Below are 23,832 nucleotides of genomic sequence, written 5' to 3' on the forward strand. Positions count from 1 at the left end.
CATTAGTAAACTAAATAATTGCTGTCTATCTACTTTTTTTATTTAAATAAATGGAGTTTTAATATACTATGCATTTAGTCAAAAGGGTGTTTGTTTACATTTTCCAGGACAGTCTGGCCTTCATCATTTGCGCGTACGCATGGTCTAAGGAAGTTCTAAATTTGTTCGCAGAGTACGAACAAATTTAGATAAGAACATATTGATGAATCCCAGATTTGTGCGTCAAACGTTCGTACGCATGGTTTAAGCAGTTAGTTAGTAAATGAGGCCCATTTTAACCATCCAAGGTAGGTTTACTACAAGCTATGATATTGTGAAACCAAAAGTTCTTAACATATCAAATGTGTTGAAAGAAAAACATTTTCATTGGCAAGAGGCACTACCCTACCCACAATCCTCAGGTGTAATAGCAGCGTCTATGGACCTGGCTGTTACCATGGAAATGTTTACCACAACTGGGGAAATCATACAATTGGAGGGTTTAGCCTGACACTGTGTTTACCACAGAACAATTATGATTTCCCTGTCTAACATGGGGCAGTTTTTTAGAGATGATGAAAAGAGTCCAAAGGGAGAAAATCATGTCAGGTCATGTACTGAGAGTAGTGTTAGTGGGGGTTCACAATGGTTTATGGGATGCATAGTTCCTTCACTCTTAAAATAATCACATACACACAGTTTTGAAGCTTGGGCTATTTTCCAATTTAAAATATTCTTATTTTGTTCAGAATCACATGTTTTATGGTCATGACTCATCTGGTAGCGGATCGGCCTGGTTCCATGCTGAAAATTATATTTATAAGGATTTTATAAAATGTCAAATGTTAAAATGAATAAGACATTTCCCCCCAGAACCAGAGCTGTCGATGATGCAATATTGCTAGTTTTACATTTTGGGAATTATGCTTATTTATTTTCTTGACAAGATTTGTATTATTATATTATCATTACTCTCAACAAGATTGATGCCACCCACTTCAGAGTATGCTATTGAGCCAGCAGCCAGCTAGCTTAGTTTAGCTTAGCTAAGCTTGGCACAAAGAGTAGAAACAGCTGGCTCAGTTCAATGATAAAAATAGTTGGTGGTTTATGTCCAGACTGTTTTATGGGATTGTCCATTTCCTTCCAGGAATCTTCTTTATTGTAAACTCACCCTTTAGTCATCATGATACAGTAGTGAATGTGGACCATATGGTGTGGTTAACAATGGAGCTCAGTAGAAAGGTGACACAACCTGCCAGAGACTAGATGTGTTGTTAATGCAGCCTGCTCTGCTGCTCCACCTCAACATGTCCCTGTGGCTTCACAGTGACAGGCCATTAATAGAGCGTGGCCTTTCATGGATGGGGTCAGCGCCATAAAAATGTTAATGCAGGGAAGTTGTTAGTGCGTACTAATGTTTTACTGGAGCAAACCAATAGTGGGCATGTGATCTAATTAACCTTTCTATTGTTACGTACACAGATACCAGATTCATGTGTGCCAGGAAAGTTGACTGAAGAGTGTTAACGATATATTTTCATTTGACGAATCAAGGAGAGACAAAATCACAGTATTATATCGATTATTATATGTTTTATTTTTTCAAACAATTGTCAATAAAAATCCATAACTTCTCTTTTTCTGCCCAGGGGCAGATTTCCTGGGGGATAGGGGGGTCTGGAACCAGAGCAAGTGGGAGTTGTCTGCCTCAATATCATTGCAAAGATAGCTATATAAGTTTACATTGTATAATATCTATTGAAAGCAACTGAAATATCCAGTTTTGAAAGACCGAACCCCCTCTCATTTGCCTCACAGTGCTTTGGTCCACTGCCCATCCCCCACACACACACTCTCAGAGCAATAGGAGTGGTGTCTAACCTCAAGTAAGTTGTTGCTCTGTTGTAGTTAACTAAAGACAAAGGATGAGTCAGACATGTTGATTTAATTCTATCACTCGATAGAATAGAATAAAAAAAATGATTTTTAAGCCGTTTGGTTTGGTACAAGTGTCATATGTTTAAAATACAAAATGCTTGGTTTGATTGATTCAAAATGTTTGTTTTCAATACTTAATCTATTCTAGATTATAATATAGTAATATTTTGTATAATATTTAAGATAAACTTACCTAAAGTAAGTAGGTTCTAAGTACATTATGTTGTCTTTCCACCTGTAAAATTGCGGCCGTGGTGTAATTTCCTGCAAAATCTATTATTTCAGCAGGTTAATTTTGGATCATGACATTATCTTGGTCTGTAGCTCTGAAAATGAAATAGTTTGGTTCATTAAATATCTGTGAAGAAAAGACAGTCACCAAAATGCTTATATTGATGAAGACTAGAAGTAAAAAGAACACTAAAGTCAAGAAGGCGGCGTAAGCAAGTAAAGAAAAGAAGAAAAGAAAAAAACGTCCTGCCCTCACATACTTGACAGCTGCAAAGCCTTACACTGAATTTTTAAAGTTGCTGCAGTCTACAGTGGCTGACAGCAGTAGCAGTAAGGAGGGATGCTGGATCGGAAGAGTGAAGAATCATCTGAAGGTGGATCAGTCGGTCTATTAATAGTGGCTTTCCAGCTGAGCTTGCAGGAGAGCACACAGACAGCAGCAGGGGGAAACATTGTTAAATGCAGCGAGTAAGCCCTCTCCTGTCCATATCCCTCCTCGTGTTACTTGTACGGAACCACTGTGGAGAAGATGCCAAATGTCACAGTGCAACCACTAGGAGTTCTGTGTATCTAGAACATAAAGGCCCAGGGCAAAAATCTGTGTGTCTGTGTATGCATTGTATATGTATGTGTTTGTGTGTTTGTGCATTTACACGTGGTTAATGTTGCGTGCGTACAGGTCAAAGTCTTCCTGGCTGTAGAAGATCAGTCAAATACCAGGCTGACATTTTCCTGTGCAGTTCACCTTCTGACTGCTGTAAATCTCCACATTATTCACAGACTGTTTGTAATAACTCTCTTTACTGTACGTATCAAAAGAGTCAAACCTGCTAGATCTCTCTCTCTCTCACACACACACACACACACACACACACACAGCTGATGATTTTGTGTGCTCTACCTCCTGATACAGTGATAAATACTTCATAAGCGATGTCAGAATTTCATGCAAAGACTAACTAAATAATTAATTTGATGTAAGGTCAAACTGACAAAATAAAATCTGATGTGTAAAAATGAACATAAATGACAAAAAATGTAGTAAATCATTTCAAAGGACTTTTCAAGGACTTTAAACCAGCAAGTGGCCAACAAGGTATTTATTCACCTTTAACGTCCTTTATTTCAATTTTGCATCATTTAATTTGATGCTATGGGCCTCAAAATAAATTTAGATTTTTCATACTATACTATACTATACTTCATACTCATTCATAAATATATTAAACCAGATATACTCAGGGAATATTTGCCAGTTTTAATGCACCGACCTGTGTCTGTGTTGTTGTGTAAAGAGCAATATTTACAGCTGGCCCACTTCTTTTTTTCTTCCAGTGTTTTTTTTGTGACACTCATATAAATTGAACTATATAACTGGAAATATTGTGGGTCAACCGGAAACTAGACTTCGTTTTATATTTATTTTGGGTGTAGCTTTTTTTCTGATAAGCTTGTTTAAAGGTCGTATTATCATCAGTTTTTAAAAGTGTAGTTTTGTGATCATAGAATACCTGAGAAAAGGGTATTTTTCTCACACACCCAGCTGGTTATTTTTGTGTTGTGTTAATAGCAGCCTGCCAGCATTGTCCCCTGGTCCTTCATTTCCCACAGCACACCACAGCTCTGCAGTGGGAGTGTTTCCTTCTGCTCCCACAAGCAAACAATGAGTGTTGTAAATGTGTTTCTCGCTCCATCCTGAAAGCTTCATATATCATCTTCAGATTAATTCTAACACCTGGTTGTAAATACCATAAACAAATCAAAGCATAGTGAAGATTAATGAAGGGTTGCTGAGGCTTGTGATTCCTTCAGCAAACTACATTTTCCATAAACCAATTACTTTCTCCTGTGCCCAATCCCCTCGTACTAGTAACTGTAATAAGAGGCAGCCATGTGGCAATACAATTTCTTCAGCCTCAGGGCCAATCTGGGAGCCCTGAGGAGGAGGACCCCACATAAAGTGATTATAGAAATGTGAACTGGCTTAAACAATGCTATCAAGATGGGTGAAATTTGACCTGAACAACATGTACAGTTTAATTTGCTAATCCATTTAAATGCTTCTCTTTGGTTGTCATTTTTAAACACACAAGTGACAAAATTGTTATTTTCTAGATGAAATGACTTTACAGACAGCTAGGTCGAGGGAGCTGTGTCTCGATTCGGGGGACTTATCCTTGCTGCATTTATAATCTATCTTTTAATACAGTCATTGGCCTACAATTTGTGAAACATTTATTTTCACAAGTTGCTTAATGCATATGGTAGAATATGATTTATAATATGATATTCTATGCATCCCTGAGACAGAGATGTGTTGCGGTCAGGTCGTCTCACTGGATGATAAAAACATTCTATTTTCATGAATCATGTGACTTATCTGTCACTCAAGCTTCGACTGCAGGGAACAGAAATAGCAGCAGATGAAAACATTCTATCTGTGTGCAGCAATAAGAAGACCTCTCCTTCCCCAATTAAAACATAAAACAAACAGAAATGTCACATTTCAACATGTTAACATGTTTACAACTGCAGCCATCTGTTTTTCTTGATAACTTCTGACATCAGACAGTGGATGGAAGCTCACAATTATTCAACGATTATGTTTATATGAGTTGCTAATAGAATATTCCATTTATATTCCTGTTTACATGTTAGAGAGCAGAGTGTGATTATGGCCCTGTCCCAATTCCTCTCCCTAGGCCCTAACCCTAGATATGAAGTTACCATCACTGGGAGTGTCCCCCTCAAAACAGAGCCACAAGGGAGAGGGCAAGAAAATCTTCTTCTAGGAAATGGGACAACACTCGCTAGGTCATCAGCAGCCAACCAGCGTTTAACAGTGACAATCTATATCAACAAACATTATTATATTAACAACCGTTATCAACCAATTATAATAGTGATGAATCTGATAACTGCAGGACAAAGGGGAGCATGTAAATGATGCAGTCAGCACGTTTACATCGGTTATTTCAATGCAACGTAAGTCCTATCCATAGAAACTTCTCCACGGACTGCAAACGTTACAACAAGAGCAGGGAAGTTTTTTTCAAACTTCATATGCGGAACATGGGAGTAACGTATGTTACTCGTTACTCTCACTCACTCAATTTTCCTGAAATGCTTGTCACAGCGATTCAATGACCTTTGCATTTGCTACTGGATTAAAATAAGATACTCTGCTGGATTTAAAAAATATTTCATGGTTATTTTGCAAGATTTCATATTCACATTTACTTACCCACAGAGGTTAGCATGTTATTTCACATTGTCCGTTTGCGAAGCATTCGGAAATTTCTGTCTATCCCTTTCAGGGGTTCTGAAAAAACTACAGTTGAAGTGGTGTTTGAAGGGCTAGATGGCCCCTACCCCTACATCACATAGAGAAATGGGACAACTCTACACCTGATTCAGGGTAAATTAATCATAAAATGCTGTTTACATGGTGGTGTTTTATTCAGACAATTGTCTTAATCAGGTTAATATCAGAATATTAGTGTCCCTTTGGGGGGTAAAAATATTATTCCAGTAATTAATTTGGCCCTTGGTCCCTGCAGTGGGAATGCACAGAGTTCCTGCAAAGGTCACTAAATTTGGTTTTTCTGCACAACATGCAGAATTTCTTTAATTGTGTGTGTTTTTTGTATTTGCAGAACCATTTTTACACGGCCAGAGTATTGTCAAATTGGTCAGTGTGTTGATTTCTGTATTATAATTATCTGCACTACTCATGTTTTATTTTATCTATTTGCATGTGTTTCAATTCAGAGTTGCAGTGCTTTGACCTCTCACCCACCATAAACCAAGCAGATTCGTTGATTTGTTTTTTTTGTTTTTGCAAAATGTTTCATACACTACACATTGTATTGCAGGGCTTGCTAGTTTCAGTGATGGTATATTCTGGTTATTGTTGGTTTAGTAATTTTTTCCCAGTAACACAAGCATTCAATATGCTTTAACTGTTCTTAATCCTGCACCTATCTCTGATATTCTAGGACTATCATTTTATTCAGATTTTATTTTTATTCAGAGGCTGTCGGGAACTACATGAAGTTTTACCACCAAAGTGCAGAAGAGTGTGAGCTATTGCAGTAAACCGTCATAAGAAACTGGGTTGGTGCAGTGGTCCTAGATAGGGCAGCATGAGAACGTATGAATATTTTAGTGTGTTTGCATGTCCATGGACATGTTCTGTATGTGAGTGTGTCTGCATATAGCAAGTCTTTATCAGTTGGAGAGGTCGTGGCAGGAGCACTGGAGGAGGGAGGTGTGTAGGTGTGTATAGTGTAATTGCAGTGTGTGTGTGGCCTAATTGAGTGGGTGTCAAGTCGAGTCTATTTTCCTGCAATTCGAAGGTGCTGTGTGTGTGTGTGTGCCCTGTTCTTCACTTTCCTCCCCCCTGCCTGTGCTGTGTGGCAGCCTGACAGCAGGGTGACAGCTGCAGAAAGTGCTGGTAAGAAATCTTACCGCACTTTCCATACATCATTGCACAAAAACTGCTCATCCTTTCATTATTTTAGCAAACCAATTCAAAAAGTGCTCTTGTGATGACCTCATTCGACTCTGCAATGTTCTGCGATATCAGTAGACAAAGCCAACAGATTGTCTAAATGATTTATCTGCACAGAAGCATATGGCTGTGAGTGTGCATTTGATCATTAGTAAGCGTGCTGCATATGCAATCGGACACTTTAAGTAAACCTTTACACAGACCAGCAGAGTGCGGGAGTCTGATTTGCTCTGGAGGCTCGTTACGACTCAGAAGACAAAAACAACTGTACCTTTTCTCCATTAGCGCTCCCCAGCACATAGCAGCCCATGATATGGATGAGATTGGGCTCCGGGTTCAGTTTACTCATCAGCCTGCTGAGCCGACGCCAGAACCTGGTCACGTGGGAGAGGCGAGATGTTAGAGGATCAACAACAAATAGGTAGGAGCAGTAGAGGAAGTGAAAAAAAAGTGAGTTAGTGAGAGGGAAATTCCATGATTGTCACAATTCAACATCTACTAACACAGAAATCTTGGCTTTAGAGCTTTTCACTAAATGCTTTTGTGCCAACTGTGATCACGTTGATGTAATTCATTGAATTGTTTGTGAAAGGGTCATTTTATTACATTCATTTATTGCTTTATTTCCTTTAATGTCCCTCTCAAGTAGTGTCATAAACACACTCAAACTCAAAACTACATATTTAAAAGGTTTACTATAAAGAAATCTGGAATCTATGAATATGCTAATTTGGCTATCAGTCTCCCCAGACTGATAGCTCCATCTGCTGACAGGGAGCCTTTCCCAGCTACTGAGCTCCACCCACAAGCTGGGAGGATTGGTTTCTTAGGTTTGTGACATCACAATACATGAATCCATTTTTTTAAGACCGGCATTTGTTCACTGCAGTATTTACATAAGACAACTCAGCCATGCTGACTGATTCTGTTGCTCAAAATAAGTCTTTTATCATATAAAAGGCACACGGGGAAACTTGATCTTCACTGGAGGAGGATTTTACATTGCTGAAGGTTCTAATGGAGAGTGGCTGACAGGAATAGAAACTGAAGGTCTTTGGTTTTAATATTTCTCATATCTAGATTGTATCTGAATATGGTTTTAAAATGATTAGCTGTACACCATGTTATAATTTGTGTTTCCAAATTTGTCTGTTCAGTATCGGAACAAAATGAACATAGAAGAAGAGTAAAAGAAGATGGTAGCCATCAGTGATGCTGTGTTACTGTGTATATTTTCATCCACAGATGTCTTGAGTAAGCTGAGGACTGAGGAGACGACTGCTTCCTGTGTTTACTGGCTATTGGCTGCTAGCTCCCTAGCTGCTGCGACCTCACTGGTTTGGAGGAGTGATGTGTTATTACACATTTCCAGCCACATAGTTGTTGTCTGTGTATCGATAACACAATTGCATTTACACTTGTGGTCAATGTAGTAAACAACCTCAGAGGTGGTTTGGCTTAGTGGATCACAATACGTCACCCAAATGCCCAAAATGCATTTTAATGGCAGGTGTGAATAGAGCATTGGTCATTGTGATGCAATTACCAAGAACACAGGCCACTTTTTCTACTCAAACGTTTCCTGTGTTTGAGGTGATGTCTCCAACCCTGTACATACAGATAATTGGTCACACCTTCAAAACAAGAATAAAGTCTTACTGGATCATGTCTTCTTCCTTCTCCACCTTGGCAAAAGTGGCCACTTTATTCTTCAGCAGATACAAATGTCCTGGACCTCCCTGTGGAAAGGATTTAGTGTTACTACGGATTCAGGTAAGTGTAACAGTCTTTAATCTGTGAAATTCTAGTTCAACAATGAGATCCATCTTCCACCAGATAAACAACATTGAAGTCCTGGGTCCATTATTCCATGTGTAGAAGAATAGCTATAATAAGCTATTTATATATATATATATAATTTGATATTGATTATGCCAAATGTATCTACCAAAGACAGCAAAAGATGTGTAACAATATTCAACAGGACTGCAAATAAGCCCACCAGCTGTGACATTTGACTCATGAGTATTTAGGGCTATATTATTACAGGAATACTCGTTGGACCATACCCATCTTTGGCCTTTGTTTTAATCTCAACTATACACTTGATCAGTTTTGTGGCTGTATCTTGCACAGTTGTGAAATTATAGTGATATAACATGTGATATATGATATAAGAAATTCAATTATGCCCAATTACTGTTGTTGACACAGAAAAATAAACCAGATTTTTTTTTGAATGGCTTCAATCCATTACAACTAGTTAAGTACTGACTTAAAGGAAACCATGACCCAATAATGTCACAATAGTTCTAAAGTCTGCCTCTGCTGTCACTCACCTGGCAGAAAATGAGCATGTTCCAGATTTTGCAGCCTTTCCTGTAAGCACTCAGCTTCTTCTCTATCTCCTCTGGAGACACACAGTCAGAGGAAGGGAGGGGGAGAAAGAGAGGTGTCACTTTTCACACTCAGCCATTATGGTGAGATACATAAGATAGCTGTCCCTTGAGTCTCTCGCTCTCACACACACACACACACTCAGTGTCAAAAAACTATGAGTCATCTCTGCACTCCAACAAGCTCAAACATATTCCACCCTCATCTTTTCCACATTTACACCGGGAGAGTAATTTTCACTTGAGAGCTAAAAAAACTAGGGCTGTCAAAATTAACGCGTTAACGACCAGAGCTCGTTCACGTTAAGCGACGTTCAGTGACTTTGTAGAAGAACAGTGAAACACAGAGTTTCTCTGGTCTCAGCTGCTCAGTGATCAGCTGCTTCATGATCAGAGCAGAAGCTGCAGCTGGTTGGTACCGAGCTGGAGTTTCTGTTTCCTCCTCCACTCTGCTCTCACTTGAACTAATACACACTCATCACTAGTTATCAGGACCTGATCAGCACTTAGTGTTTGTTTGATTCGCTCCAGAGTTTGTGAGGCTGCATTTAAACATCATGAAAATGACTCGTCAACATGTTGTGATCAGTTTAACACGAGACGTGACGCTCACAGTCAGGACTCAGTGTTAGAATGAGAGGAGCGACACACAGACATGATCCGAGACCATCGATTCATAACCAAACACATGACCGGAGGTTTGTCACCTAAATCATCCCAATAAAAAATGAACTATGAACGTGAACTAGTTCATTTTCATCTGCATGAACTGAACTTGGAACTCGTTCTTTTGAAGTGTGAACTGGCTCAAAACTGCTTCTACAGATGGGCTCAGATTCAGATTTCACATTCACATTTAATTGTGTAAAGGTTTGGTTGTTTGTTTGATTTAAAAAAGAAAAGAAAAAAGTTTTATTCAACCATCCTATACCTGCTAAAAAAAAAGAGCAAAGGCTAAGATTCCCCAATTGTTTAGGATAAAGGTTCTTTGAGTTTGATTAAAAAAAGATTAGGGCGTTTAGAAATGGTGATTAATCGTGATTAATCACAGCTACCCTGTGATTAATCTGATTAAAAATGTTAATGGTTTGACAGCCCTAAAGAAAACACATTTCACACTCACCGAGGATGTCGTCAAATGAGGCGTGTTCATGGTCCTGGAAAATTCAAACAGAATTTATAATTAAATAAAATTTCTTCTCGATGCCCTATGACTGTAGTCCCCATGTCTAGTTCAGACCCACAAGGTAACAGGACAGGACAGGATTTTTAGACATACCCTAAAATTCCACACCAATTCCACCAATACTCCACATTGAACAGTCGACGGTTGTCATTTGATGTTAAATGTGCTGTTATATTTGCTGGGAATTGGCATATTTGATGACAGTATTCACCACCTTATGTGCAAATGTTCCACTAAAATAGTTCTCCCTCACACTATTTTTCTATACCTTGGGTTTATCACCAAGATGACTATGATTAGTTATTTTCCCTACAGACTCCAATGAGTCTATATATTACGTGGTAGAAACATCATTTCAAGTGGACTGAAGGACAAACTTGACTGAATCAAGCCATCACTTACTAGGCTGTTGCTGGTTTGACTTATGGTTGTCAAACTGGCCGGAACTTTGATCAACTTACTATCGTAATTTTTCTGGCAATGATATTTTCTTGACATTGAAATGTTAATAAATAGAAATCAAACTGTGCTGTATCCTAACAAGCTGACACACATCAAACCACCAATAGGCATGTCAAGATGATGCCAGTGTGTTGCCCTTAACGTGTTGGTCCAGATTTAAATAGGCCACCAGCTGTTCAATTAATTGCCAAAAGATTTGGTAAAGACATTAATGTTGAAGTGACGAGCTGAATTTAACGAGAGTTGGGAAATATGGCAAAATACAATTTGCTTGGGGATGATTTGTGGCCTAATGATTTTCTTCCAGCAAAATGCAGAAAAACTAAAGACAATGTATTTTTGAGGCTGCACTACCTGCCAGGCAATCACAGCATAGGGCTGTAAGGCTGAAGCTCTGTGCAGGATTCTCCTGAGGATAGTGATCGAATGGGAGAAGTCAATGTTGTATCTTTATTTTTCATCCATCTAACAACTTTGCTTTGTGTTTATCTGCATCTAGTGAATGTACATGAATAAATACATAGCCAAGAGCACATAATGTAATAAAGCCACAATGTTGGTGTAAAGCTGTCGATTGCTGCTACTCACATAAAGAATGGGGATGATGGAGGGGTCATCCCTGCGGATGATGTTAGGAACATATTCAGCCTTTGGGACCTTGGAGGATATCAGCTGTGGAAAACAGGAAATATGCTAAAAAAAAATCTTACTGGTACATAGGTGTAATGACCTTTATGGATATGGGGCATGCTGAAAACAACAGCAACTTTTCACCATATTTGGCCCTAAAAGGTTTTTTAAAAAGTGGTGTGTATTTTTAATGGCACTTTACAAAACAAACAAATTTACAGCAATATTTGTGAACATCTAACATTTCAATTTAACATTTTGATTTAACACTAAGGTTTGACATTTATATTTATTTTTCTAACATTAAGATTTATATTTAACACTTAGATTGAGCATTTAACATTTGGATCTCACATTTAGATTCAACACTTAAAATGTCGTATAGAGATTTAATGTTCACTATATTTTTACATAAAAAATGGTAAATGTGACAAACTTCCCAAATATTGCTGTGAATCTGTTTTAATAAGTGAAATTTTGTCAATGTTTTGTAGCTAAATATGGTGAAAGGTTGCTGATCATCATGTGCAGCGTTACAACCGGCGCCACATAATACAAAGAATGGTGTTCAACGCGACTCAATCAGCTTGACATGTGACCGCCAGGATCCTCACCATGATTTTCGGTGGGATAAAGTCCTCGCCGTCACAGGCTGCTCTCTCCATCTCCCTCTCCTCCTCCCACTCAGCATCCTCATCCAGCCCTTCATCTAATGTCCCTGAGGAGGTCTGGAGATCACCACCTGGCTCACACACACAGGAACAAAGGGCGAGATGAAAGGATAACACACAAATGAAATTAAAGAGGGTGCTCCATTTAAAAGCACTGCCCCTGTTATTTCATTTTTTCCGGCAACAGTGGGGGGAGGAACAGAGCAGTTACAATCAGACGGCAGACGACACAAACCGACACAATAGCTCTCTCCTTATGCACTCAGCAAGATGCACACAGCTACAACACAATGCACCAGGCGGATGTACAACAGGACTGTGGACAGCTGTGTGGATGGACGGCAACAGCCATGTACAAGTACAGAGATTAGGAGAACACAAACAGGCTGCGTGGAGATAAGGGGCACACACGCTGTAAATAGATACACACACAGATACAAGTCACACAGTCACTACAATAAGAGAGAGAGTGTGTGTGTGTGTGTTTCAATGTGCATCTGCTAGCCTGCGCCTGTGTATATATCGTTGTTATGCGTGTTTGTTGCACTCATTTGTTGTGTGTCTGAGTGCGTGTGTGAACATCACATAGTTGCATTTTCTTCCAGTGTATGTTGAGTATTTCCATGTGTATTTTTGAATAATGACATGCTATGTGTTTGTGTATCTGCAGAAAAAAAGTGTGAACGTCGAATCAGTGTATGTGTGTGTTTTTCTTCATGTCTGCACGTGATTGAGAGGATGTCAACTCACTGTCTCTGGAGTCATGCAGTGAGTCAGGCTTGACAGGGGTGGGGTCACTCCATGAGCGGCTGAAGCTCTTGGCTCGGCGATCGGCGTAGGCTGATGGAGTTAGGCGGGGGAGAGAGTCACTCATACACATGCACACACACACATACTCCAGAAGCATAATTGACCCCAGAAATCAAGTGTTCTGTCCTGCTGGTCCAGTGATTGTGAAGAGCATTGCCACTTAACTGATACTAATGTCCCAGTTAGATACATGGCCTGATTGTTTTGTTATAGCTTTTACTTTGGTCAAACAAGTTGTTTTAAATGTGCTTTATGAAAAAGTTGACATTAAAATTGACACGGTTAATACACAATGTCTGAAAACAAAATAAAATGAATACAAAGACATTTCAGTTATGATCCCATAAGACAAAGCAAAGCAGCCAATTTAGAATCTGAAATCAACAAATATTTAGTATTTAAATCTGGGATATCATTGAAATTAAATTTGGCATAAAATCCTATGTGCTCATACATATTTTACTATGTATGAGCACATGAAGGATGTTCTTTTCTGTGCTGGGAAGGAATGGTTTGCAATAGCATTATTTGTGAGGCTTGGGAAAGAAGGGACATTTTATTGTGGTTCAAGACCAAGCTGTGAAGTAATTGATGGACAGTTGAAACTAATTAGATACAAACGGCATCTGAATTTTCACGTGTACAAACAATATGATAACTTCCAGGGCAAAATGTGAGTGTGAACATACTGCACACACACACACCAATCTGAATTACAGTGCCGACTGAACTAATGACAAACAAGTATTTCAGGTAATTAAGTTTGATTCATAAACATAGTGTAACGCAATATTCCTTAACATGCACAGTACTGTCGCCCCATGCATAAAGCATGATTGAGTTCTGATAGCCCTCCGATGTGATGATGGTTACACACTGTAGAGTATGAATGCATGAAAACATAGTTACATCGGCGCACGCACATGCATACAGATCCGGTGAAGACTTACTCTGCACTTTCATCCTGCGGCTGCCCACCATCCTAAGGTGTTTGCGGAAATTTCTTAAATTTTTAGAGAAAGAGAAGAGGAAACAGACACAGAGATATCAAGAATGGTGTCAAGCCGGCAGATTAATAGAAAACAGAGGCAGACGACGATTCCAGATCCTCTCCACAGATGTCAGGTGGTGCACAACAGAAAGGATTATTAAAAAATCATGGGAGTTTTGGCCACTATTCAACAACCAAGTAAGTGAACAGACAACTCCTTTGCATATCAAGCCCTCAGGAACAGTACATTTGGCTTATCAGTTGCAGTATTGCAACTTCCACGTTCATTATGCAAAATACATTTGCCCAAAAAGCATATTTTCCATATGCAAGTATTGTAAAAAGAGCAGCTGTAAAACAAAGATTACATTCTTTTAGTGAAATGAATATTTTTATAAGTTGTGATGATTCTGGAGCTGGAAGTATTAACTATCGAAAGACTTTCTGTTTTATGGACTTTTTAGTTTATGGACATTTGCCATGTTTTTGGATTTGTGTTTCTGTTTGGTTGTTAATTCTGAGTTCTCTGTTTCCTGTTTTATTTAGAAATGTCACTCCTTGTGTTTCCTGCCTTTGTCCTGTTTTCCGCCTGTGTGATCATCTGTACCTTGTCCTGTTGTGTTTCACCTGTGTTAAATTATCCCTGCCTCCCTTGTGTTAATAAATCTCTGTGTTTCCCTTTGTCTTGGTCAGTTCGTCTTGTTCCCTATCAGTTGTGCTTTTCAGTCTTTCCTTGTTTCCTAGTGTTTCTCTGCATGTTGAGTTTTGGACTTTTTGGGACAATGCTTTGCTCCTGGTAACTTTGCTTTCCCACATATTGAACTTTTTTTCACCTGAACCTGGCTCTTGCATTTGGGTCCTCCTGCTCTACACATCGCAACATCAGTTTGATGAGTATGATCTATTTGATACAGTAACATATGGAAGGTCTGTGAAAGCTAAATGATAAATCACTTTATCCTACCCACATTTGCAGGGAGCCAAATGGTTGGCAAGGCTATTCAACTTACTGCAGAGAAAGCTAAATTAATTTGTTGAACTTTGACCTGAGATGTGCCGCTCTTTTGTGCAAAGCCAATCACTGGCGAGCACAGTTTGAACTGGGAGGACTAAAAATGTATAACTTGTGCTGTTAATTTACAATAACAAGCTGACCTCAGATGCAGACAAGACAAATACAAATATTCACTTGTCGTGATAAACAGATTAACGCTGTTAGAGCAATCTGCACACAGTAGCACCACAGCAAACGTTGGCCTTTTTCTCGCGACACCACAATGGAAATTTCAGAGTGGTACACTAACATATGAGGAATGCACAGTACCAGACCCTTGTTTTTCCTCTGTTATTTGAATACGTCAATAAAAGCATCAAGGTTTCTGATAAAGGAATGCTTGATCAATCCGCAAACATCTGGCAATGCTAAATATTTAATTTGCTGCACAATAATAAATATTACTTTAATATCAATAATTGTCTACATAAATCTATCATATAATTTTATAAATCAAACAATACAATGTAATAGCATTTCATGTGTCCTTTATGCTGCATTAATAGAAAACAGACAAAGAATCTGATTAAAAATCCATTTTCGTGCTGCAGGTGGAATCATTTCCGAAGGAGCTGCTACATCTTTTGAATGAGCTGTGTGACCTCATTGTCCAATTAGTGACCAAGCAAACTGACAGTTAGCTAACAAGCCAGTTGACGACAGCTAACAAGTTCCCAGTTAACAGTGTGTTAGCTGCTAGCTTGCCAGCTATTAGCTTGACACCTAGATAACTGCCATTATGTCATGGTGTTTTTTGAGTGTCATGGTGTTTTTTGAGTCATGTCTGATAGTTGTTACATACATACAAATAAAGAGTACAGAATTTTCAGATATACGGTCTACGGATAAAGTGGTTTTGGCACAAATTATTTTATTCTATATCAAACCAAACTCTCAAGAAATCCAGTGGAGTGCTTTGAAGTTAAGTTTGAAGTTACTCTGACATGTGTCAAACTTCTACGAAGTCAAAAGAAAAAATCTTTACTCCAGTTTTAATTCTCATTTAAAAGGGATATTTAAGAGGGACTGTCAAATGCATATTCCATCATCAGTATAGTATCCGACTGAATTATTGTCATGAAGTTGACTCTCTTTCCTCTTTATCTTTCCTTTCCCTCTCTGCTCAGCTGGGTGCCTGCCTGCCTGCCATTTCTTTTATAAAGTTATCCCCCTGATAACAAACAAAGTCCTGTTTTTTCATCAAAGACAATGCATGTATGTATGACTTATGATCGGGACCACTGGAGAAAAGGAGTGAGACAGGGAGAGAATCCTAAAGGAGAAACACATTGAAAGGAGAGGAAACAGAATACAGAAGCAGTTGTAAGTGATTCAAAAGTGGAACAACGTGCGGCCTAAAACACGGCTTTTTATTATTCATCAAAGCTTGTCTGACTGTTATGGTTCTAGTGCAACTGGCTTCGCAGTGCCTTTTTTTTGGTTACCTATCCCTGAATTCATCACATTTTAAGTGAAGCTATGAAACTAGGAGCATCTTTGTGTAGTTGATTAAAGGGCACTTGAGAGATTGTCCACATCAAGATCAGTTTACTCACAACTGGGGGCACTAATCAGCCTGTGAAGACAGTTGTATAATGGCTTCCGCTTGGCTGGCGCTCAAGTCAGAGGCGATAACCCCAGTGATAAGGGGATATCTCAGACTGGGCTTGGAGAGTATAAATCTAAATGGAAGTCTATGTTACAGACTCAGTTTAAAGGACACGGGGATGGATTTTCTAAAAAAGAGAAGCTATCAAGTTGCATAAGAGGATCGGCAGGGCATTGTTTGAGAAATACCACCTTTTCCTTTTTTTAAATGAAAGTATAAAAACTGCACTGCAGTTGTATGCCTCCACTACTTAATGTTTTTTTTCTCCAAATTCTCCATTACCCTGACCTAACCAGTTTATCTTGGACTCCAATTGACAACTAATCAAAAGTTGAATAAATTCCCTCAGGAGGTCTTGAGATATTACATTCAAGAGGCCAAAATGTGTTTTGTGAGGCCACCGTGATCCTGACCTTTGGCTACCAAAATCACATCAGTTAATCCTTGACTGCAAGTGCATGTTTGTGCAAATTAATCAAATTTTGTTCGTATAGCCCATTTTCACAAAACACAATTTGTCTCATAGGGCTTACCAAGGTATGATTATCCCTCGACACGAGTAAGGAAAAACTAACCAAAAAAACTATTCTCAGGGGAAAAAAAGGTAGAAACCTCAGAGAGAGTCAATGTTGGACAGAAGTGCAATCGATGCCGCATAAATGTGAAAGGATACACTCAAGGCGAGATATTGTGTTCACAAGGCAAAAAAATTGCTTTTGTCAGGTCACAGTGACTCTAAACTTTGACAAGCAAAATCTGATCAGTTCGTCTTTAGGTCCAAGTTAATTTTTGTACCAAATTTATAGAAATTCCCTCAAGGCATTCTAGAGATATCGCGTCCAAAAGAATGGGACAGACAGACAGAGAGAAGGACGACCTGAATACATAATACTTCATGTCAATGGCTATAAAAAATCAGTTTCTTCCCATTCCCACATTATTATTGTGCAATTGTTGAAGTACACTTTTATTAGGCTGGGCAATGAATAATGTTTCAGTTTAAAATGTTTCTGCACAATGTGAAAAATGTTTTAGAACCAGTAATTTTGTGATACACCAGCTGTAGCTGTGTGTACTGTGTGCTGCAAGAAGCTCTTAGTTTAATTGTGGTTCAGGAGGTAGAACAGGTCGTCCATTAACCAGAATGTCTGCAGTCTCCCACATTCTGCAGGCCGAAGTGTCCTTGGGCAAGATGCTAAATCCTGAATTACCGCTGACAGCTTAGAAAGTGATCTATTAACTTGTATACGTGAATGGCAAAACTGTCAAACTCTTTGAATGGTCATCAAGTATCCATCAAATCAATAAAGAAGCATTAGGAAAATTGATATAGAATCAGAGTAATAGGACTAATCAATAATGAGCAAAATCTTTTCAATATGTTTATATAAAAAACATAATCAAGCTAACATATTAGAGTAACCCAAACAGCAACAGGTTCATCTAAATGTCAGAGGAAATGCAAAGCACACAGCCTCCCACGTGCATATTGTTTGTCTGAAGCTATTTTGTATCCAGGGTTCAGTTTAGAGGCATCCTTAGAAACACAGTTGACATGTCAGGGAAGATTGCAGGAGTCGTGAAGGCAGAGCCTGAAATAGTTGGATGACTCAGAGAAGAGGGGGATCCATCAGGCAGCCACCCTTATATTTTCATACTGAGTGGCAACAGCTTTGAAAAACACTAACACCCGTGCACCAAGACGATGTGTGTGTGTGGCAAGAATACGTGTTACTGCAATTCTGCAAAAATCCCACTCGACTCTTTGATTGGGCTATGACCTTTTTGAAAGCTTTTCAAATAATAAAATGGCTTTCTTATTCAAACATGCAAAATAAGATTTGTGGAACTGAGATCTATCTTTCTGTCAATAGCATTGCATCCTGACAGTGTTCTACACACGCTCCAAAAACAAATGGCGTGTCAAATTTGTTGGTGTATGTGCGGCCTTTTGCCAAATATTGATTCGTTGACTTTGAGAGCAAGTCACAGTGCAGTGAGCTACGGCCCTGTATTGAGAGACACTGCTTTTACATGTCAGTGTGGAGTGAGGAACACTGATTAAACCTGCCACCCACAGCCTCCGGGATTCAACACACACACACACACACACACGCACACACGTTGTTACAAGGTGTTGATGGCCCAATAACAGCAGTTGAGGGTAGTTGAGTGAAAGGAGTGTTTTGTTTCGTGTGTAATTGGCTATCAATATGTTGCACAATCAGAAATCATGAGGAGTTGTTTGTGTGTGTCAAGAGTCAATGTTTCAAACTGCTGAATCATCAAGAATAAAGCAATGAAAGGGTCTAGAGTGAGTCACTATGTGTTTGGTGATAACAGTAGAAGTGACAGGAAATTTGCCACCGAGCATGAGCTAATTTCACCTGCTTTTGATGCTAAACTAATAAATAATTAATCAATTATGAGTTGATGATGTATGACTAAGTTATTTCTGTATTATGCCACAGTTTATTATTAAATGACATTGACAGGCATTCTGTACTTTGTTCTTCTAACATTGTTAAGTCATTGACGGACAGGCAGTTATTATATGTTCTTCATCCTGACTCTTGTGGTCACATGTAAAGCCAGATGTGGCAAGTTACCTGCAGATTCGGTGCTTCATTTGGACATGTCTACTGCACAGAAACTGTCGTGTTACAGTTTACAGTCGTTTGCTTAATAATTTTAACACCTTAAGTTTTGGGGAGATTTTTACATCTAATGTCTGCTCGGTTGTCATGGAAATGGCCCGCCATCGTCAGTTGGTTGAGCAAATGGGAAATCTATCCCATAATGTAGACCAATAATCCGATTTTGGTTCATGATTGTTTGTGTTCCAAGGATGGAGCGATGCGGCAATTTTGTCACTATGCCCTTTTCTCATGGTCAAAAAAACCACCAACACCCACTAACATCTGGCTTTTGTCTGTAATGGGAATGGAAACAATCGGCATTCACTCTCGGGTCAAAGACATCCGATGTGGCTCCGATAAGCAGTGATAGAAACACAACACCCGGGTGAGCCAGCAAATTTCTTCTTCTATATTTTGGCAGTCTAGACACTTACACGGAACATTTTCCGGCAAAGCTTTGTGACGCACTTTGAACTCCCAGGTGTTGGAGCGCAGATAGGCATGAATGTTTGTGTATTCATTCTGACGACCCTCTCAAAGCAGGCCTCTCCCTGCAGAGCCTGATGGGAGGAGCCTGGTCATCAGGGAGATTCATCTCAGTCTGCCTACCCCCATGGCTTCCACAACATTTGGTTTTGGTTGTACTTTTACCTTCCACATTAACATTTCCTGTTCATTTCTTTCAACTTATTTTTAGGTTAAGCTCATGTGTGGCTTTGCCTACTTGTTCCAGCTTTGAGGCAGGTTGTGACATTCATTGTTTTATTCACATCTTGGGACCAATGTCCAACAGCCATTTTCTTCTTTGTATCGTACAAGATACAACAGTGGAAACACCGGGTGAACAAACAGAAAGGCAAAGTCCTGGTGAAGGGAAAATAGTTACTTGCCTTATTTTAGCGGCTCTACCCACATTAAGAAAACCTGTAAATACCTGCAAATGTTGGTGTTAAAGAGCTATATGATAACAAAGCAGAAGGCGTCTGGAACCTACACTCCTTCTAAGATGGAAGCACTGGGACATGATGCTGTATACAGAAACAGAAAACGTCCCACCCTTAGTGAAGTCATTGTTGTGGCAGTATTTCAGCTCAAGAGCATTCCACTAACAGCAGGCCTCCCACACTATTCAGAGCTAAGGTATATCCACAATATCAGCGCACACTACGAGGGAGAACTGGGAGATGGCGAGCTAAGCCAGCAAACTGTTTGAATGACACATGGGAGCTTACGCTGCAGAAGTCCTTTAACAGGCTGTAATGGAAGGGGAGCCAGACAGGCCATATCACAGCATTACTGTTGTGACAGACGACGTTAGAAACATGGACACACTGTGGGCTGCATATTGAATATTTTTGCGAGCTGTTTGTTCAAGTATTCAGCCCAGTTATTTTTCTTTACCCTGAAATGGACCACTTTGCATATATAGTAGTAACTGGCAACTGTATTTGAAAGTGAAAGAGCTTTTTCTCGTTCACTGTTTTATTTTGAGATGTACATTTTGTAATTTTACCCTTATTTGATTCTTTTTATTATTATAGTTGTCCTTGAATGTGTAATTGCATTTGAATCAAATGGTAAATCCTGTATCGTGTATCTAATCAAATCAACAAGTAACTACCAACAGAGACAGATTATGAGCAAGATTAAATTACCATCATAGAAACTTAATAATTCCCGCCGTTGTTTCAAAATAAAAGCCCACCGACACCATGAAGGAATATCAGTCACTGGAAGATTAGTGATTCATTAGATTCATTGACAGTAGCTCATATAACATAAATCAAGCAAAGACGACAAAGTAGAAGGTTCTATCTGCATTTAAGATAAATAAAGGCTCCAGTCACTGATTGAAAATATACATTACACACAGACACCTAGAGTCACGGTTACAAATTGGCCAAATGGTCCATTAAGAACACAGAGACTTTAAGATTCTCTGACGTGATGTGTTTCTTTGCTGTGTAATAGGGGAACTCTGACAGGGACAGTCTTGCACCACACAGGACAGGACAGGACAGCCAGGACACGGTACCTCTCCATCATGGTGGCTGCCTCCTGCTCTCTTTTCCGTCTCTTTTTCTCAGCAATGCCTCGGAATGCCCTGCCGGGATGTCAAAGCATTAAGTGGTTTTGTGGGGATATAAAGTTTTATGCTTTAGCTGCGCCTGACCTGATACCAAAGAATTTTTGTCTGAACCCAAACTGACCCAAGGGGTAAATAACCTTCACAGAACTTACATGGTTTACCTCATAAATCATTTATATTATAGTCCTAATACTCTTGGTTATGAGTTATGTATTTCTTTACACTTGGCCTGGCTTAAATGTCACAAAGCTGAGAGAAATTGACCAGACTTAAGCCCTTTGGGTCGAGTCGGGTTCGGGCATAAATATACAGTTCCAGTCAGGGAGGGATAGGGTCACAGTACAGAGGTTCAAGATGAGAGGTCCATTGGGGTCCAACGGGGTTAGTGTGGAGTTTGGTTAGCTTTGGTAAGTGGTTACAGTAGTTAAAGTTAGCAGCACAGGGGTGTTTTTATCCGCCATTGTGGACATTGTAACGTACTACATACACACACCCACACACACACACACACACTAGGACCACAATGCAAGAAAAGACAATGAGGAGTTACCACAAAACCACCAATTCTCTCTACTCAATGTGAAGTAACTGTACCCTGAAGTCAATTACAAATTGAACATAAAATAGAATTTAACGTATTGCTTGTTTGACAGTTTTGATGTCCATTATTTCTCATTCTGTCAGTGTGTACGTTGGTCAACGTGGGCTTGCCGCTGCCAAAGGGGACAGTAATGGCTCTGACAGGATGTCAGACATAATGAGAATCATCGGTGACAGTGTATGTCTGAAAGGTCATGTCCTGTAGTGTGGCTTTGACTGACAAACAGACAGCTGATGAGCTCCAGGATGACAAACAGCGGGCTGAAGTATGTCCAGTGCTTATTCTCCAAACACTTCCATAGTTCTGCCTGTGCACCGCTATAACAATACTTTAGCTTCATGAACCCTTATCACTTTCTCTATTCCTGAAGAAGTGACTCTCCCTTCATCCTCTCACTCCTTCCACCATCTGCCATCACCAAAAATAATTTTCTGAAAGCTCAGAGGTCACAAGTTGTGACGCGTCTGCTGATATTTCCAAACGTGACAGACGCCATGGAAATGTTGACAAAGAACTCCTGCAAGCTTTTTCTATTGTTAGCCTCTCTGGGTTCTAAATATCCTATGTGGTAAGCACCAGCTCCATTTCAAAGCAGAAATAGTACAGACATCAACATGCACATGGCATGGTTAAAAATAGTCATACCAGCTAGATAAACTATCTTCTGTCAATATCAATGTAATTTACATTACAGCTCTTCATAAAAACAGATTTGATTTTAAAATAATTTTAGCCACACCCTAACCTTAGTTATATTTAGTTATAATTCAAATCCTACTCTGTGTCCGTCTATATGCCAAGTACACACCTCTCTTCTACAACGTATAACACAAAAAGTTGCATAAATGATACATATATGAATCCACATTGTTCCTATTCAACAGCTACATCTGTGTCTATCTTTAGATTCAACAACAATGAAAATGGCTTGAAGCTATGCTATGCTCTGACAAATAGGCTTTTCATGACCATTGCATAAGTGTATGGCTTTAGGCACATGTTGCTTTGTGTTGGTGTTGAACATGAAAGAACACTTTCAGAAAGGTACCTTATTACTGTAGCAATTTAACTTGATGACCTACTTGTGCAACCCACCGATGAAGAATATTCCAGTACAATATGTGAATTCAGAGTTTTGGATTATCATATCTGTAATGTACTGTACATTCCCTGTACTTTTGAATGTGTAGCTCCAAACACCCAGTCCAGAGGACACACTTTCAGGGGGTGAAGGACACAAAAGCCTGAATTGCGCAAAGCCACATGAGGGAAAAGGATTCAAGACATGTTACCTAACTGACGGAGTGAGAAAAGAAGAGCAACGAGGAAGAACAGTGGGGGAGGTTCAAAAAGATACTCACGATATTCTTCAGCCATGGTTTGGAAAGCCGCCACATGGAGAGGAGAGGAATAAGAGCAAACAAAATATAGGTTAGCAGCAGGGCCAGCCAGATACTCCACAGTGTCCACACACATATTTCACACACTGCCTCATGTTCCATCTTTCAGTTTCAGTTGAGGACACTACGGGCAAAAACACTCACCTTGAGATGAGCAGTCCTGTGACTGTATACTCAAAATATCAATGAGCAAGGATAGAAGTCTTATCAGGGCATGCACATCGGTATGGATGGTGAAAAGAAGACAGGGATATAACACAGATGAAGATACAAACGTAACCTTTAAATCTAATCAAATGTCTCATTAGAGTCAATTCATGTCAAGCGCTGCCCATTGATCAGTTCTAAAGTAAGCATGTAATCAGTCAAACTGCAGCAAATCATATTAGAGGTGCAAGACAGTGGTTGGTCAGTAATTTTAATCAAAGGCCCGTGTCAGGACCATATATCAGTCTGACCCTATTAGAGACATGGAGAGATGAAAACAGATGGAAACAGACAAAGGGAGAAGAGATGCTGACGTATGGAGAGAGAGAGAAGGAGGGAGAGGGAGAGAGAAGAGGGAGAGAGAGAGAGAAGAGGGAGCGTGGGAGGGATGATGACAAAAATTGTAGTGGGTGAGCTTCGACT

The 23,832-nt window shown here is 39.4% G+C and overlaps 1 protein-coding gene across 1 annotated transcript in view; it reads right to left on the reverse strand.

Annotated features, from left to right (window-relative positions):
• The window catches only part of nsmfb (NMDA receptor synaptonuclear signaling and neuronal migration factor b), a 53,390-nt gene that overhangs the window by 13,368 nt on the left and 16,190 nt on the right, over nt 1–23,832 (reverse strand). Inside the window, exons 5-13 of the mRNA XM_035164893.2 lie at nt 23,164–23,169; nt 13,770–13,822; nt 12,760–12,849; nt 11,953–12,080; nt 11,297–11,380; nt 10,184–10,217; nt 9,004–9,074; nt 8,324–8,403; nt 6,936–7,038 (exon numbers count right to left, since the gene is read on the reverse strand). Coding sequence (XP_035020784.1) covers nt 6,936–7,038; nt 8,324–8,403; nt 9,004–9,074; nt 10,184–10,217; nt 11,297–11,380; nt 11,953–12,080; nt 12,760–12,849; nt 13,770–13,822; nt 23,164–23,169 — 649 coding nt within the window. The remainder of the gene's footprint in view (nt 1–6,935; nt 7,039–8,323; nt 8,404–9,003; nt 9,075–10,183; nt 10,218–11,296; nt 11,381–11,952; nt 12,081–12,759; nt 12,850–13,769; nt 13,823–23,163; nt 23,170–23,832) is intronic.

This window comes from Hippoglossus stenolepis, chromosome 9 (assembly GCF_022539355.2).
Source record: "Hippoglossus stenolepis isolate QCI-W04-F060 chromosome 9, HSTE1.2, whole genome shotgun sequence".
Taxonomy (NCBI): Eukaryota; Metazoa; Chordata; class Actinopteri; order Pleuronectiformes; family Pleuronectidae; genus Hippoglossus; species Hippoglossus stenolepis.